Here is a 16,493-nt window from a genome sequence, read left to right as displayed (position 1 = left end):
AGGCATTGATCATGTGGATAGTCAGATGCTTTTTCCCAGTGCTGAAATGGCAAGCGCGAGAGGGCATAGTTCTAAGGTGCTTGGAAGTGGGTATAGAGGAGACATCAGGGGTAAGTTTTTTTTTTATGCAGAGAGTGGTGAGTGCATGGAATGGGCTGCTGGCGTTGGTGGTGGAGGCAGAAACAATAGGGTCTTTTAAGAGACTCCTGGATGGCTACATGGAGCTTAGAAAAATAGAGGGCTATGGGTAAGCCCAGGTAGTCCTAAGCCAGGGTCATGTTCAGCACAGCTTTGTGGGCAGAGGGGCCTGTATTGTGCTGTAGGTTTTCTGTGGTCTATATATTCTACCACTTTAGAAACTGTTGGAGGAGGTGGGGGGGGGTTACCTGGCAGAGGAAAGTCAAAGGGGTGATGTGGATTCAGTAGTTAGGGTACCAGAACTAGAAGGGGACTAATGTCGTAGTGGTAAGGGTTGCTGGTGCTAGTGTGGTGAAGACAGGCTGGGTTAAACTGAAGTTGTAGTGGGAATGGGAGCCAGAATGACAGAACAGATAGTGGGGAGGGTGAATTGAATTGAATTGACTTTATTACTTACATCCTTCACATACATGAGGAGTAAAAATCTTTATGTCACATCTCCGTCTGAATGTGCAACGTGCAATTTTTAGTAAGTTATAATAGAACACGACAGTCACTATAACTTAGAAATGCAATTGTATCAGCATGAATTAAGCAGTCTGATGGCCTGGTGGAAGAAGCTGTCCCGGATCCTGTTGGTTCTGGCTTTAATGCTGCGGTACTGTTTCCCAGATGGTAGCAGCTGGAACAGTTTGTGGTTGGGGTGACTCGGGTCCCCAATGATCCTTCGGGCCCTTTTTACACTCCTGTCTTTGTAAATTTCCTGAATCATGGGAAGTTCACAACTGCAGATGTGCTGGGCTTTACACACCACTCTACAAAGTCTGTGATTGAGGGAAGTACAGTTCCCATGCCAGGCAGTGATGCAGCCAGTCAGGATGCTCTCAATTGTGTCCCTGCAGAAAGTTCTTCGGATTTGGGGCTGCATTTCAAACTTCTTACAACCGTCTGAGGTGAAAGAGGCACTGTTGTACAGACCACATGAGATCCTCTGTGATGTGTCTGACGAGGAACTTAAAGCTGTTCACCCTCTCAACCCCAGATCCATTGGTGCAAATATGGGTTAGCCTGTCTCCATTCTTCCTGTAGTCCACAATCAGCTCCTTTGTTTTTGTGACAATGAGAGAGAGGTTGTTTTCTTGGCACCAGAGACCTCAGGGCATGGAATGTGATATTGTAGCTATTGCTGGGACTTGTTTGCACCCAACAATCTGAGGAATTCAGAGAAATAAATTTGTGGAGAGATCACAGACTATGCCAAGAAAGAATGCTTCATATAGTGAACGATTTTAAATTCCCAAAGATTACTGGGGCTCCCATATATAAAAGGACTGGATGGGTAGAGTTTGTCAAATGTGTCCGAAGTCAGCATGTAGAATTCCCGACATAGAAGTGTGTAATAAGCTATTAGAAAATAATCCAGGGTTAGTAACAGAAATTAGTGTATCGGAACACTTTGTATGTAGTGATCATAATGTCATGAGATTCCAAGTTAATATAGAAAAAGTGAGGACTGAACCATGGGTTCAATTCTCAATTGGAGAAAGGTCAATTTTGATGGTATCAGAAAGGATCTGACAAGTGTGGTTTGGCACAGGCTGTTTTCTGACAAGGGAGTACTTGGTAAGTGGGAGGCCTTCAGAAGTGAAGTTTTGAGGGTGTAGAGTTTGTATGTGCCTGTCAAAGTAAAAGTTGAAAGGTAGCTGGTGCCGGGAACCTTGGTTTTCAAGAGATATCGAGGCCCCAGATATTTTGTTCCTCTAAATGCCTCAGACTGTTGGGTGCTACAAAGACTCATTAATGACTACAATAATCATAATTCCACGCCCTGAGATCATCTGACATTTTTTTTTTAGTCATCTTCTGTTGCTTTCTAAAAGCTTCCTAGCAGTTTTTGCTCTTTTGTTTGGCCTCTCTTTGGTTCTTATGTTGGCTTAGGCTTCTCATTTTAGCCTCGGTTGTGTCCTCCTGCCTTTACAATGGTTCCACTTCTTTGGGATGTATCAATCACTCAGCTCCTGAATTGCTCGCAGAAACTGCAGCCATTGCTGCTCCATTGTCACTCCTACCATATCCCTTCCAAACAAGTTTGGCCAGCTTCTCTGCCACAGAAACATGGAGAATGTCAATACAGAACCATGCCCACTCTGGACGATCAGAACGGTAATCTATATGAGGAGACAAAATAGATGGGGGAGATTTAAAATTTTTTTTTTGCATCTCTATTTTTCAGGAGTTGGACACAGAGTCTATAGAAGTGAGGCAAAGCAGCATCAACTTCATGGACCCTGTACAGATTACAGAGGTGGAGGTGTTTCCTGTCTTAAGGCAAATTACCGTGGATAAATCCCCAGGGCCTGACAAGTTGTTCCCTAGGACCCTGCGGAAGACAAGTGCAGAAATCGTCAGGGCCCAAGCACAGTGTGATGTCAGATCACATCTTGGTGACTAAAGTGATCTCATCTGAAATGTTGCCTTCACCCACTGATGTATTTTGTAAATCTTTTCACAGGTTAAGAACGGCAAGGAATTTGTCTCCCAGAATCTCAGAGACAACACACCAGTGTTGCCCTTCTTGTCCATTAAGAAGTGGATCGAGGGATTCACTCAATCATCCTTCCTGCTCACACTGTTGGAATGGATTCACTCACTCATCTGAACTGAAAGTCCATCAGCAATTCCACACTGGGACACGGCCACTCACTGTTCTGTATGTGGGAAGGGAATTAGTCAGTCATCCCACCTGCGGACACATCAGTCAGTTCACACTGGGCAGAGGCTGGCCACCTGCTGAATTTGTGGGGAAGGATTCACTCGATCATCTGACCTAACGGCTCATCAGCGAATTCACACCGGGGAACGGCTATTCACCTGCTCGGACTGTGGGAAGGGATTCACTCGCTCATCAAACCTACTAGCTCACCAAACAGTTCACACTGGGGAGAGGCCGTTCACCTGCTCAGAATGTGGGAAGGGATTCGCTCGCTCATCCAACCTGCAGGCACACCAGGCAGTTCACACAGCGGAGAGGCCGTTTACCTGCTCAGACTGTGGGAAAGGATTTATTCTGTCATCTCAACTGAAGGTACATCAGCGAGTTCACACTGGGGAGAGGCCATTCACCTGCTCAGACTGTGGGAAGGGATTCATTCTGTCATCTCAACTGAAGGTGCATCGGCAAATTCACACTGCGGACAGACTGTTCACCTGCTCAGACTGTGGGAAGGGATTCACTCGGTCATGTCAACTGAAGGTACATCAGCGCATTCACACTGGGGAGAAGCCTTTCACCTGCTCAGAGTGTGGGAAAGGATTCACTCAGTCACCCCACCTACAGGCACACCAGTCAGTTCACACTGGGAAATGGCCGTACACCTGCTCAGACTGTGGGAAAGGATTCACTAGGTCATCTGGCCTAAAGACACACCAATCAGTTCACACTGGAGTGTGGCCATTCACCTGCTCAGAATGTGGGAAGGGATTCTCTCAATCATCCAACCTTCTGGCTCACCAGTCAGTTCACACCAGGGAGAGGCCGTTTACCTGCTCAGACTGTGGGATGGGATTCACTTCATCATCTAACCTACTGAGACACCAGTCAGTTCACACTGGGGAGAGGCTGTTCACCTGCTCGGATTGTGGGAAGACATTCACTCAGTTATCCAGCCTACAGACACACCAGAAAGCCCACACTGGAAAGAAGCCATTCACCTGCTCAGACTGTGAAAGAGGATTCACTCACTCATCCACCCTACGGAGACACCAGTCAGTTCACACAGGGGAGTGGCCATTCACCTGCTCAGACTGTGGGAAGGGATTCATTGGGAGATTTCAACTGAAGGTTCATCAAAGAGTTCACACTGGGGAGAGGCCATTCACCTGCTCAGACTGTGGGAAGGGATTCACACAGTTAGCTAGCCTACAAGCACATCAGTCAGTTCACTCTGGGGAGAAGCCATTTACCTGCTCGGATTGTGGGAAGAGATTCACTCAGTCATCTCAACTGAAGGCACATCAGCAAGTTCACACTGGGGAGAGGCTGTTCACCTGCTCAGACTGTGGGAAGGGATTCACTTTGTCATCTCACCTGCTGACACATCAGTCAGTTCACACTGGGGAGAGGCTGTTCACCTGCTCAGATTGTGGGAAGAGATTCACTCAGTTATCCAGCCTGCAGACACACCTGGCATCCCACACAGGGAAATGGCTGTTCAACTGCCCAGACTGCAGGAAAGGATTCAACCACTCATCCACCCTCCAGAGACACCAGTCAGTCCACACTGGAGTATGGCCGTTCACATGCTCAGACTGTGGGAAGGGATTCACCCGGTCATTTCAACTGAAGGTACATCAGAGAGTTCACACTGGGGAGAGGCCATTCACCTGTTCGTTGTGTGGGAAGCGATTCACACAGTTAGCTAGCCTACAAGCACACCAGTCAGTTCACACTGGGGAGAAGCCATTTACCTGCTTAGACTGTGGGAAAGGATTCACTCAATCATGCCACCTGAAGCTACATCAGCGAGTTCACACTGGGGAGAGGCCATTCATCTGCTCAGTGTGTGGGAAGGGATTCACTCGGTCATCCGACCTATTGGCACACCAGGCAGTACACATTGGAAAGAGGCCATTCACCTGCTCAGACTGAAGGAAGGGTTTCACCCATCTATTTGGTCTAAGGGACACCAGTAAGTTCACACAGCGGAGATGCTGTTCACCTGCTGTGACTGTGGAAGGTGTTCAGTCATGTATGTAACCTTATGACACACTACTGTAGTCAGAAAAGTTTTAAGTTTATGAATTCTGCAATTATTGTTGCTGCTCACCACACCCAGTTCTGCACCCTGGTCACTGGGCATGGGAGAAGTTTCTTCTACTGCATATTCACCTTTAATGGGACTGGAGTTTAATATTCTGGATCTGTGACAAATAAATCAGTTCTGTTTTAAACTCTGTCTCCGGTACTTAGTGAAACAACACCATAAGATACCACGTAACGTGTGTTCTATTGCTGCTGATACTTTTACTGGGTTGTGTGTACGTGACACTGGGAAGAGTTCTCCAACTCTCAGTCAGGTGCTCCACGCTTCCTTGTCACTATCTTGTCTGCTCAGATCGTTGGGATGTCTCCCATGGAGGGTCATACTCATTCGACTGGTTAATGTTTTCTTCCATTGTGATGATTCCTTTTTCTGAGTTGGTCTCTCATTTAAGTTTTCTGGTCTGTATTTCTTATCACGATTGCATACACACACCTGGAGTGCTGAATCCTGTTCATTTCTGATGAAAGTGTATACTTAGAAGTTTTATCTGACTGTTGTGTGATTTTTTTTTCATGTGTGTTACTTCTCTTCCTCCTGTCCAAGGTAATGTTAATCTAAGTGGGTTTGAGTGTAAATAGTCTATTCTAAACTTTTCTAAAGTTCTTATTTATCTTTGTAAATTTGACTGATTGAAATGGGACCAAGATATTTTTTTTATTTCAAAAAAAAGTCAATTGATGAAGATGTTTATTGCCTTTGTTGAATTTGTTAACTATTGAGCTCTGTTTGGCAGTTTTTTAAAAAATTTTGAACTAAATTTTGTTAAAGGTTTTCCCTATTTTGCACTACTTTCTATTTTCTTTGCTTGTTGATATTCCAGATATGTGGGTGTCAAGAGTCCCAATGAAGGGTCTTGGCCCGAAATGTTGATTCCCATCCATAGATGCTGCCTGACATGCTGAGCTCCTCCAGCACTTTGTGTGTAGTTCACTGGATTTCTAGCATCTGCAGGTCCTCGTGTTTCCCAGATACTTACATGTTTCTTAAAAGAACAAGCTGGTTGTGGGGTTGTGTGTGGCTCTGTTGGTAAAATATTAAACAAAATCATTAGAAAGAAGTGGCATAGGGTTGGAAGGTGTAGAATCTGTGGGTAGATTTAAGGAGCAGCAAATGTTAAAAAAAAAAAAAAATCCTTGATGGGAATTGTATGGAGACCCCCAAACAGTAGTAAATATGTGGTCCACAAAATAAAATGGGAGATAGAAAATGTGTGCCAAAAGGGCAATGTTACAATAGTCATGGGGGATTGTCATGCGGGTGACTAGGAAAATTAGGATGGTGTTGGTCTCAAGAGGAGAAATTCGTAGAGATCCTACAAGATGCTTTTTTAGAGCAGCTCGTGATTGAGCCCACTTGGGGATCAGCTATTCTGGATTGGGTGTTGTAATGAACCGGATTTAATTAGGTCACTTCAGTTCAAAGAACCCTGAGGGGCAAGTGATCTTAATATGATCAAATTCACCCTGACATTAGAGAAGGAGAAGCTAAAGTCCGATGTGGAATAAAGAGAATTACAGAGGCATGAGAGCAGAATTGGTCAAAATTGATTTGAAAAGAACACGGGCAGGGATGAAAACAGAGCAGCAATGGTTGAAATTTGAGAAACCAAAGACGACATAAAAACCAAAGAGAGAGCATAGAGCAAAAATTACCAGGAAGTTAGAGGATTGGGAAGCTTTTAAAAACCAACAGAATGCAACTGAAGTAATTAAGAAGGAAAAGATGAAATACATAGGTGAGCTAACCAGTAATATTAAAGAGGATACCAAATTTTTCTTCAGGTACATATGGTGTAAAAGAGAGGTGGAAACCACTGGGAAATGATGCTGGAGAGGTATTAATGGGGTGGGGGTGCAAGGTGATGGCAGATGAACTGAATAAGTATTGTACATCACTCTTATCTGTCGGAGACACTGGCAGGAATATGAAAGTCCCAGATGTCAGTGGTCAGAATGTGTAAAGTTACGTTACTCGGGAGAAGTTTCTTGGGAAACAGAGATGGTCTGAAGGTAAATAGATCACCTGGACCAGATGGTGAACACGGCAGAGATCTGAAAGAGGTGGCTGAAGGGATGTGGAGCCATTAGCAATCATCTTTCGAGGTTCGTCAGGGATATTATATCCTCGTTATCGAGATCTTACCCCCATTATACAAAATCTCCTCTCCTCACCCACCCTCCCAACTCTACTCCTGGCCCCGCTTGCAGGGCAACAGTCTGCCGGTGTTTGCCCCCCAATGTGGTGAATCGCCACCACCGTGGGCTCAGACATTTCCACAGATGAGCCCCTCCTGTCCCCACCGGGACAAACATCCTGTCCGCCCCCTCTCTCACCGTCTTCATCCTCTCCCTCCCCGGGGAACCGGCATCAAACCGACGGGCCGAGCGGTCTCCTCCTACCTCTCAGCGATACATCAGACTCCGGCCGCAGGAGACGCTTCACAAACGCCCCAACTTCCCTCGGAGGGAAATGGAAATAAATCAGAAAGCGGACATTTACTTTCAGGTTTATCCCGCCTTGACGGAGAGATCAGAATCAGCGGGGTAACGCCCTCTCGGCCGGTCCGGCTCCGCTATTGGGCGGAAACAGTGATTGACATCGCCTCGGGCCAATGACTACAGCGCAGCGGAGGTTGTGGGTGGAGGGGTCTCGTGGTCGGTAGCTCCGCCTTTCAACTGTTTCAGCGCGAGCACAGCAGCTCATGTGTGACGTCGGTTACGCGCGAGGGGAAACCATGTGTGACGTCACCTGGGTGGGGGTGTGCGTGTATTTAAAAACACCTGAATGGACGTTTCTTATGATTTCAGTGGGACAACAACATTAATCACGGGTTTCATCACTGAATCCAGTGTTGTGAGATGTAAAGTCCGCTGTTATGTGTCCGGCTGTGCCGTGTTGTTGGTGGAGTGGGCAGCGTGGTGTTTGTCTCGATTCGGGTCACAACACCAGAATTGCCAGCGGGGTCCACACACAGTGTATTAGTGACCAGAAAACCTCCCGTCCCTGCAGTCTCTGTCTCCTGGTAAACTCAACACCCTGACAATGTGGACCATAGACACCCCTTCCTCTCAGAGTCAGGGAATCATTCAGACAGCTGATCAAAGAGAGGAATTATATTTATTGGTCATTAAAGTTCATTGTGGATTATCGATACCCCTTCCTCACCCGCCCCGTTTTTGTTCCGATATTTCCCCCCTTCCTTCTCATTCCTGAAGGAGGGTTCAGCTGGAAACGTTGACTGTCCATAGATGCTGCCTGGCCTGCTGAGTTCCGCCAGCATTTTGTTTGTGTTGCTTCGGATTTCCAGCATCTGCAGACTGGTGGTGTCGCGGCGAACCTCCTGCAAAGCGCAGACTCGGTGCAGACCCCAGCCGTCGCCGGTGTTCCTCCTGTACGGGCGGCGGTGAGGAAGGGGCTGATCTCGGGTTTGTGTCAATCGAGGGCCGGTTGCAGTGGGAAATGTTCGAGTACGAGCTCTGCCAGACAGTCAGAGGCTCCGGGCTCTCCGGCCTTGCAGCCCCGGTTTTATTTTGCGCTGAGCTGGGATTGTGGAATCATTTAGTTGTGGGTCCCCTAGCTGGAAGGGTGGATGTGGGTGAAGGGGATCTGACTACGTGTACGGTTGTGGGCTGAATGGTGGGAAGGATATGAATGAAATTTTATTTTTTGGTCAGTACAAACAACAAAAAACATCATTCTCAACGATGATTTCATAAAACAACAAAATCATAGATATTCTTTAACACAGACCGAAAGGGTGTAGGCTGAAGCTACAGCTTATTACACCTACCCCTCTTACTTATACAAAAACATATTTGGTGTCAATCTTCACATCAAAATCAAAACATAATCTTTTAACACAAAATCCAGTTCCAAGTATCATTTATTTACATTACTCCCATTTATTTTAAATCATGTATTTTATATTTGTTCATTAATTTATTCTTAAATATTTTTTAAAACTTTTTAAGTGTGGTGCATGTTTTTAAATTCTCACTACAACTGTTCCATAGATTCACCCCTCTGACTGAAATACAATGATTTTTTTCATTTGTTCTTATCCTCTGTTTTTGAAATATACACGTTCCTCTCAAATCATGTTGACTTTCTCTCATTTTAAACCAAGGGTCACCAACCTTTTTCGCACTGCGGACCGGTTTAAAATTGACAATATTCTTGCAGACCGGCCGACGGGGGTGGGGGGGGCGGTGCGGGGCGGTGGTGTTAATCACAACCAGAATATAGGTGATGTCAACTATAAGTCACTTATAAGTGGCTAATAAACTCAATTTTGTTTCTAAAAGGGTTTATGTAATGAATTTATTTTTAAACACACAACGCATATTTTCGTTGCATGAATATAGTGATAACTCAACTATAAGTCACTTATAAGTCAATAGCATCATAACATTTTATGTAACGTTTGGATATTAAACACACAGCGCATATTTTCCTCATATGAACATATAAAATCATTGCAACACACCAATATCGCTGAATCAGTGGGAGCCCTGGGCTTGTTTTCCTGCAACAAGACGGTCCCATCGAGGGGTGAGGGGAAACAGCGATACTCGAAGGGAGTTCCTTATGTCCAGTCTATTCTGCAATTTAGTTTTCATTGCGTTCATTGCAGAAAACCCCACTTCGCAGAGATATGATGTTGGAAATGGAAGCAACGTTTTCAGTGCTTTCGTGGCTATCTCAGGATATTCAGCCTTGACTTTGATCCAGAATGCTGGCAGAGATGTTATGTCAAACAAACCTTTCAGCCCACTGTCACTTGCAAGCTCGAGGAGTTGATCTTCTTCCCGCGCTGACATGGATGATTCACCGGGGACATTCACAAATGGGTCACGGACCCATTCCTTTGCACGTCTCGGGTCATTTGCGGTTGGGAAGTAACACTCGAATTCTGTCGCCAGCGAAGATAGGTGATCGCGCACCAACTGTGAGAGGGACGGTGCAGCCTCAGTCTCTCCCAAAATCCCAGCTAATGTTGGGAACATGTCAAATATGCCCCTGTCCACTCGCCGTCCCCACAGTTCCAGTTTGGCTTTGAAAGCAGACACTTTATCTGCCAACTTGAAGGCAGTTGTCATTCTCCCCTGCAGTGACAAATTGAGTTCATTGAGTAGGTTGAAGACGTCACACAGATAAGCGAGTTTTGCTCTCCACTCCTCGTCACTGAAGTGTGCTGCCAGTGGTGACTTTTTTCCTGAAAGAAATCTCTGTAGCGGCTCTCTTAACTCAAAAACCCTGGCCAGGGCTCTCCTCCTTGATAGCCACCTGACTTCAGTGTGTAAGAGAAGGCGTTTGTGCCCTGCATCCATTTCCTCGCAAAGCTGCTCAAACAGACGCGAGTTAAGGGCTTTTGCTTTGATGTGATTGACAACTTCAAAAAGGTCATTCAATACGCTGTTAAGATCAGGTGACATTTTTCGGCTAGCCAGCATTTACCTGTGTATGATACAGTGTGTAGACTGGCATTCAGGAGCAACCTCTTTGACTCGGGTAGTGAAACCAGACAGCCACCCAGTCACAGCTGCAGCCCCGTCTGTGCATATTCCAACACAGAATGATCAGTCCAGTTAGCCTGACATGCAGTCATTCAAAGACTTGAATAGTTCTGCCCCAGTTGTGTTAGTTGGCAACGGCAGTGCACACAACATATCCTCGTGCACATCGTCTTGAAATATATATCGCACATAAACCAGCAGTATTGCCTTGTTGTCGACATCGGTAGACTCGTCGACCTGGATAGCATACCATGGTGACTCGTTAAGCCGTTCCAACAGTTGTGCTTCGATGTCCTCCGCTATGTCATCGATTCTCCTTGAATCTGCGGTAGCTGAAAGAGAAACCTGTGCCATCTTGTTAGCTGCAGCTTCTCCCAACAGTTCACGGCACATGACCTTGGCAGCAGGCAGAATCAATTCTTCACCAACGGTGAAAGGCTTTTTAGCCTTAGCAATCCGGCTAGCCACTAAGTACGACACTCTCAGAGCGGCAGCATTTGTGGAGGTGGTGGCTCTCAGCACTTCCTTCTGTCCCACTTGCTCCTGTCCTGCTTGCTCACATTTTTTCCGCACAAAAAACTCAAAGGGTTTGTCTTTAAGTGCAGGGTGCTTGGTCTCAAGGTGCCGAAGCAGTTTTGAGGGCTTCATTGCCTCATTGGACAGCTTGTCTCCACATACCACACACAGGGGGCTTGGAGCGTGCGAGTCACCGGTCGCAATAAATCCGTGTTTTATGTACGACTTGTCGCATTTTCTGTTGCAGGAAGCTTTCTTTTTTTGAGAAGGGAGGGGTGAGCGACTTTGTGCAGCGAGAAAGGGCTGGTGAGTGGGAATGAGAGAAGGGTTAAGGAGACAGGCTTGAGGTAGAACTAGTGAAGCTGTGGGATGCGAAGGGTGGGGTGAGCATGAGGAGGTGGCAAGAAAGGAGGGATGAGTGTGATGGGTGGCGAGTAGAGAGGATTATCCAGGAAATGTATAATCCAAAGGGAATGGGGTAAAAGCAGGGGAGTGGGGATGACTGGAAGAATTGGATCAGCCCATGATTGAATGGCGGAGCAGACTTGATGGGCCGAATGGCCTACTTCTACTCCTATATCTTATGGTCTTATGGAAGGTTTATGCGGGGAGAGGGAGAGGGATGGTGAAGAGAGCAGGGTGAAGGAGATCCGTGGCGAGGAGACATGGATGAGTGAAGAGAGGTGCTGTGACTGGTCAAAATTATTAGACTAACTACTTATTCCCTCACAGTGCCAAGAATGCCAGTCATGGCTCATCACAAGTCTCTGAACAAATCCACAGCACACGGTTCCCATTCCCACTCTCCCTATTTCACGTTAGGTGTTTTACGGCGCATGATTCCCTGTCTCCCTGTCCCACACCAGGAGTTTTACTCTGCTCGATTCCCGGTCTCTGTGTCGAGCTTTTAATCAGCCGAGTCTCATTGACACGCCCCCTTCCCCCTCCCATCCATGTACTTATCCAAGTTTCTTTAATAGATATTGTTAAGACCGCAGACAAAGTCATGAATCAAAAGGTTAATCATGCTGTGACTAATGTTCTGAGTTTGGTAAATTACAAAGCAGGAAGTATTGAAGCAAAGGCAGGTAACCCATTGTAGCTGTTAGACTTGGTTGCAGAGAGGCAGGACTGGCAGCTCAATATTCGGGGGTTCCGCTGTTTCAGACGCAACAGAGTGGGGTTTGCTAGTTATTTCTTCAGCGGTTTGAACGGGCACGACTGCAAAACCTCATTGAGGTCATCCAGTGAGAACAGCGAGAAGAGTTTAAAAAGAAGACAGCTTTCTACAGCGGGCGAAAGAGTGGAGCGAGACAGAGTAGGAAGGCTTTGGCTCAACGGGTCTTGGGAGGGAAGGGGTCAAGGCGAGGTACGTTACTTGTGTACAATGCTGACAGAAATTATGTGTGTGAGGCCGGCGTTCTGAGCTCGGTGTCAAATGTGGGAGGTCCTGGAGACTCCCAGCCTCCGGGACGGCCACTTCTGCACCAGGAGCAGCTCCAGAGGGACCGCGTTAGAGAGCTGGAGATGCAGCCCGATGACCTTCGTCTGGTCAGGGAGAGTGAGGAGGTGATAGGGAGCAGCTAGAGGCAGGTAGTCACACCGGGGTCTCGGGAGGCAGATAAGACGGTAACAGTCAGGAGAGGGAGCAGCGGCAGTCAGAGGCTAGAGAGCACCCCTGTGGCTGTCCCCCTTAACAATACCTACGCCGGGCAGTCCCTTTGCACAGAGGGCGGAACTCAGACCCTCCCAGAACCCGGGCTGGATTAAATCGGCAGCCTGGGACTCGCTGTGTTAAATAGAGAAACTCCGCCCCACTGGTTGCATGAGAGAAAAAGGAGAGATTTACACGGAAATCCGGACAGAATGGTTAGCGCAGCCTGTTTGTTTTCCATTGCTACATTGATCCCACTCCCGCCTCCTCCCGCTGTCGGACCCGTCCTGAGCCGGTGAGAGTTAGTGTGACCCGGACCGCGGCAGTCCCGCTCTACCCTGGCTCACCCGGCCCTGTCCATCTGTAATGACCGACGGACTCGGGAGCAGCAGCTCAGACTCAACTCTCCGTACAGGGTGAGCACACCGGTGCAGGACCATTGTCGGTCACCCGGGAAGTCAGTCTGTGATTTCCCGGGACCACACTGAACGCCGTCCGGTTACAGCATCAGAGGTAAGTGTTGTGTATGAGTCTGTACAAGTATTCAGCGTTCACAGCGAAACTCGGCTTTGATCGGGATCGGGAGTGAATTTAGTGGCAGAGGGCAGTCCTGACATGTTCATGTTAACGGGTCAATCATTGTCCAAATGGATTAAGAGAAACGACGTTGCTACCGTCAACCAGAAATATTCTCCAGGGCAGTTTCTACTGAGTGAGAGCTGAAGGCATCTTTCACACCAGTAGCAACATGTGAAATCCCACGGGGCAGTGATCTGTCACCGATCTCTCTGTCCCTCATTAAAACGCAACTACTCAGAATGACAGGGCGAATCCCGGCAAATCCCGGTTATATTACGAAACGTCGCTTTTCGGAATGCGTCGGTTTGATTTATTTGAAGGAAGCTTGAAAATTATTTTTAGCGCATCTACAGATGACAGGAGTCTGAGATAAAAACAAAATACTGGAAGCTCGCAGCAAACAGGGGAGCGAAGTAACTGGTAACTTTGCGGGTTCGAAACCCCGGGTAATGTCCTTACATCGCTTCACTGGTTCTATCGCTCTTCCCTGTGGCAGAAAGGGTTAATTACAATATTAAACTTCCTTCACGCTTGAATGACATTGTTTTGTCGAACGGCTTCGATTTGATTTCAGCGGAAAGGCCGCTCCCTGTTCTGAGGAATGTGCACGGACAGGACAGGCAGCTGCTTGTTCGCAGACCCTGAGCACCGAGTCTCACAGAATAACAAGCCGCACCTTCCAAATCAGTCAATCATCTGCCCTCTTCCCCTTTCCAGTCCAGTCCTGATGAAGGGACTCGGTCCGCAACGTTGACTATTTACACCCATCCAGAGAGCTGCCTGACCTGCTGAGTTCCTCCAGCATTGTGTGTTGCCATGGTTACGAGAGTTCCGTGTGGGGCGGTGGGCGGGGCTATCTGTAACAAAACGATACACCGTATCCACACTCTCAGAAACTCACTCTCTCGGGGAATGAAGGTGGGAATAATTCAGCTTCTGATATTTATTTCGGATTTTTTATTTTCAAACAACCAGTTGTCTGTGCATTGGAACAGCGATCAAGGAGATATTTGTTTTTATTTTTAAGTCACTTCTGGCCCCGGTGATTTGTGTGTTGCTACTGTTACCTGTTTGCATGATTGACAGGTTAACCTAAAAATTAAGAACAATGGCCGCCTGCTTCAAAGCAAGGGTGTGATATTTTTTGTCTCCACCTCTTGTATAATGCTCTTTACTTCTATCCACAGTTCTTTTGGCTTCATCTCTACCAGGTTTAATCCACTGAGTCTGTTCCTCACCTTCGCGGCAACAAGCAGCTCATGGTCTGAGATTGTCGGAGAACAGAGGGACCGAGGAGAATAAGTGCACAGTTCGCTCAATGCGGCGACACGGGGTGGTGAAGACGTGTTTATCACATCGTCCTTCAACAGTCTGGGTACTGAGTGCAGAAGCTGGGACATCATTTTATTTATTCAATATTGAGATACAGCGAGCCGCGCTTCCCATTAAGTCCCAAGATTTAATCCTAGTCTTATCACAGGACAATTTACAATGACCAATTAACCTGCCCAGCGGTACATCTTGAGACTGTGGGGAAAACCGGATCACTCGGAGAAAACCCATGCGATCACAGTGAGAACCTGCAAACTCTTACAGACAGCGGCGGAAATGGAAGCCGGGTCGTTCGAACTGTAAAGAGTTGTGTTAGCCGCTATGGGGCCGTTGTATAAGTCGTTGGTGAGACAGTGTTAACAGTACAAAGTATAGTTCTAGACGCTATATGTTTGAAAAGACTTGGTTAAAGTGGAAAGAGTGCAGAGAAGATTTGCGAGCATGTTGTAAAGGCCAGAAGGCCTCTATTCTGAGGAAAGGATGGCCACAATCTGGAGAGAGGATGTCTTTAATCCCTGGAATGTCTTTATTCCTTGGAATGTAGGAGACGGAGCAGCAACCTTACAGGAGTGTTTTAAAATTGAAGGGGACAGCAACTGACTCACTCTGCTTTATTTGTGTAATTCAGATCATCGCCAGCAGGTGGTGCATTCTTGCAGACAAGGAAACGACCATCAACCAACGTCAGTTAGAGTCAGAATGGACACAGGTATGCTCACCTGGCTCTTTCCCATGAAGACTCTGTCCTTATGATGCAGGTGTAGATAGTTCAGAGGAATAAACCTGGGCGCTAAAGGCGCAGAGAGAAAGTACATCAAACGGGGGTCATTGATCCTCTTGGTAAAGCGACCTTGAGCACTGGAGCAATTCATCAGGTTCAGCGCAGGACCTAACAACGGGAATGGTCGAACCACTCCGCTCACCAGGCAAATCTTCACCCGAGTAAAAGGAGAAGGAGCTCCTGAGTTGAGAGTTAAGGGAGAAAAGTTTAGGGGCAACATGAGGGGGAACTTCTTTACTCAGACAGTGGTGGCTGTGTGGAACGAGCTTCCAGCAGAAGTGGTTGAGGCAGGTTCGATATTGTCGTTTAATGTTAAGTTGGATAGATATATGGACAGGAAGGGAATGGAGGGTTACGGACTGAGTGCAGGTCGGTGGGACTCGGTGAGAGTAAGAGTCCTTCACGGACTAGAAGGGTCGAGATGGCCTATTTCCGTGCTGTAATTGTTATATGGTTATATGGTTAAGGTGGGTATGGGCGAAATTCAGACAGGAATACAGCACCGGGCAATGTAACAGTCCAGGGAACAGACAGAATTTCTGTCAGTATTTCGTGCATCCTGATGTGGGAAATGCCTCCAACAGCCAGTGAGAGGAAAAATGTTGTTTTCTTTTTTGGACGGACAATGGTGAATTCTCCCTGGATTTTCGAGTTGTTGCTCAGTGGAGGTGAGGGGAGTTTCCGGTGTCTATTTTCTGTGGCCGAGTTAAAGAACATTATATTTTGGGAGAATGGGCTGGGTGCGGGAGACAGTGAAAAGGAGAAATTTTAAACAGGGTTTCTGGCGGGGCGGGAGGGGAGCGTGGTGGCTACCGAAGAAATGAAATATCCTTGGCGAATAGGAGTAAAGTAAAACAAAATGTTAAGTAGAGAAGGCACGGCACAAAGTGCTGGAGGAGCTCAGCAGGTCAAGTAGCATCTATAGAGAGAAATTAACTATCGACGTTTCGGCTTGAGGAATCTTAATCAGAGAATTTGTACATTGATTTCAAAGTTGTCTTGGGCTCATAAAATAGACTCAGGACTGCAGGAGCGTTATTCTGGCTGAAGGTCTGTGACCGGTAGTGTCCTCAAAGATCACTGTCTTGCCATGCGTCGTGTGTGATGTAAATAAATTAATAATAAACTATGTATTGTTCAAAATGATGTACTTT

The 16,493-nt window shown here is 46.9% G+C and overlaps 1 protein-coding gene across 1 annotated transcript in view; it reads left to right on the top strand.

Annotated features, from left to right (window-relative positions):
* Positions 1-2,935: 2,935 nt before the first annotated feature.
* Positions 2,936-16,493, top strand: part of LOC140207094 (uncharacterized) — a gene marked incomplete at its 5' end in the record, with an annotated part of 147,755 nt that continues 134,197 nt past the window's right edge. Inside the window, one exon of the mRNA XM_072275421.1 lies at positions 2,936-4,616. Within this exon, the coding sequence (XP_072131522.1) occupies positions 2,936-4,616 (1,681 nt within the window). The remainder of the gene's footprint in view (positions 4,617-16,493) is intronic.

The sequence above is a fragment of the Mobula birostris genome, chromosome 13 (genome assembly GCF_030028105.1).
Source record: "Mobula birostris isolate sMobBir1 chromosome 13, sMobBir1.hap1, whole genome shotgun sequence".
Lineage (NCBI taxonomy): Eukaryota > Metazoa > Chordata > Chondrichthyes > Myliobatiformes > Myliobatidae > Mobula > Mobula birostris.
The sequence above is the reverse complement of the archived record's forward strand: the minus strand, read 5'-3'. Positions and strand labels throughout refer to the sequence as shown.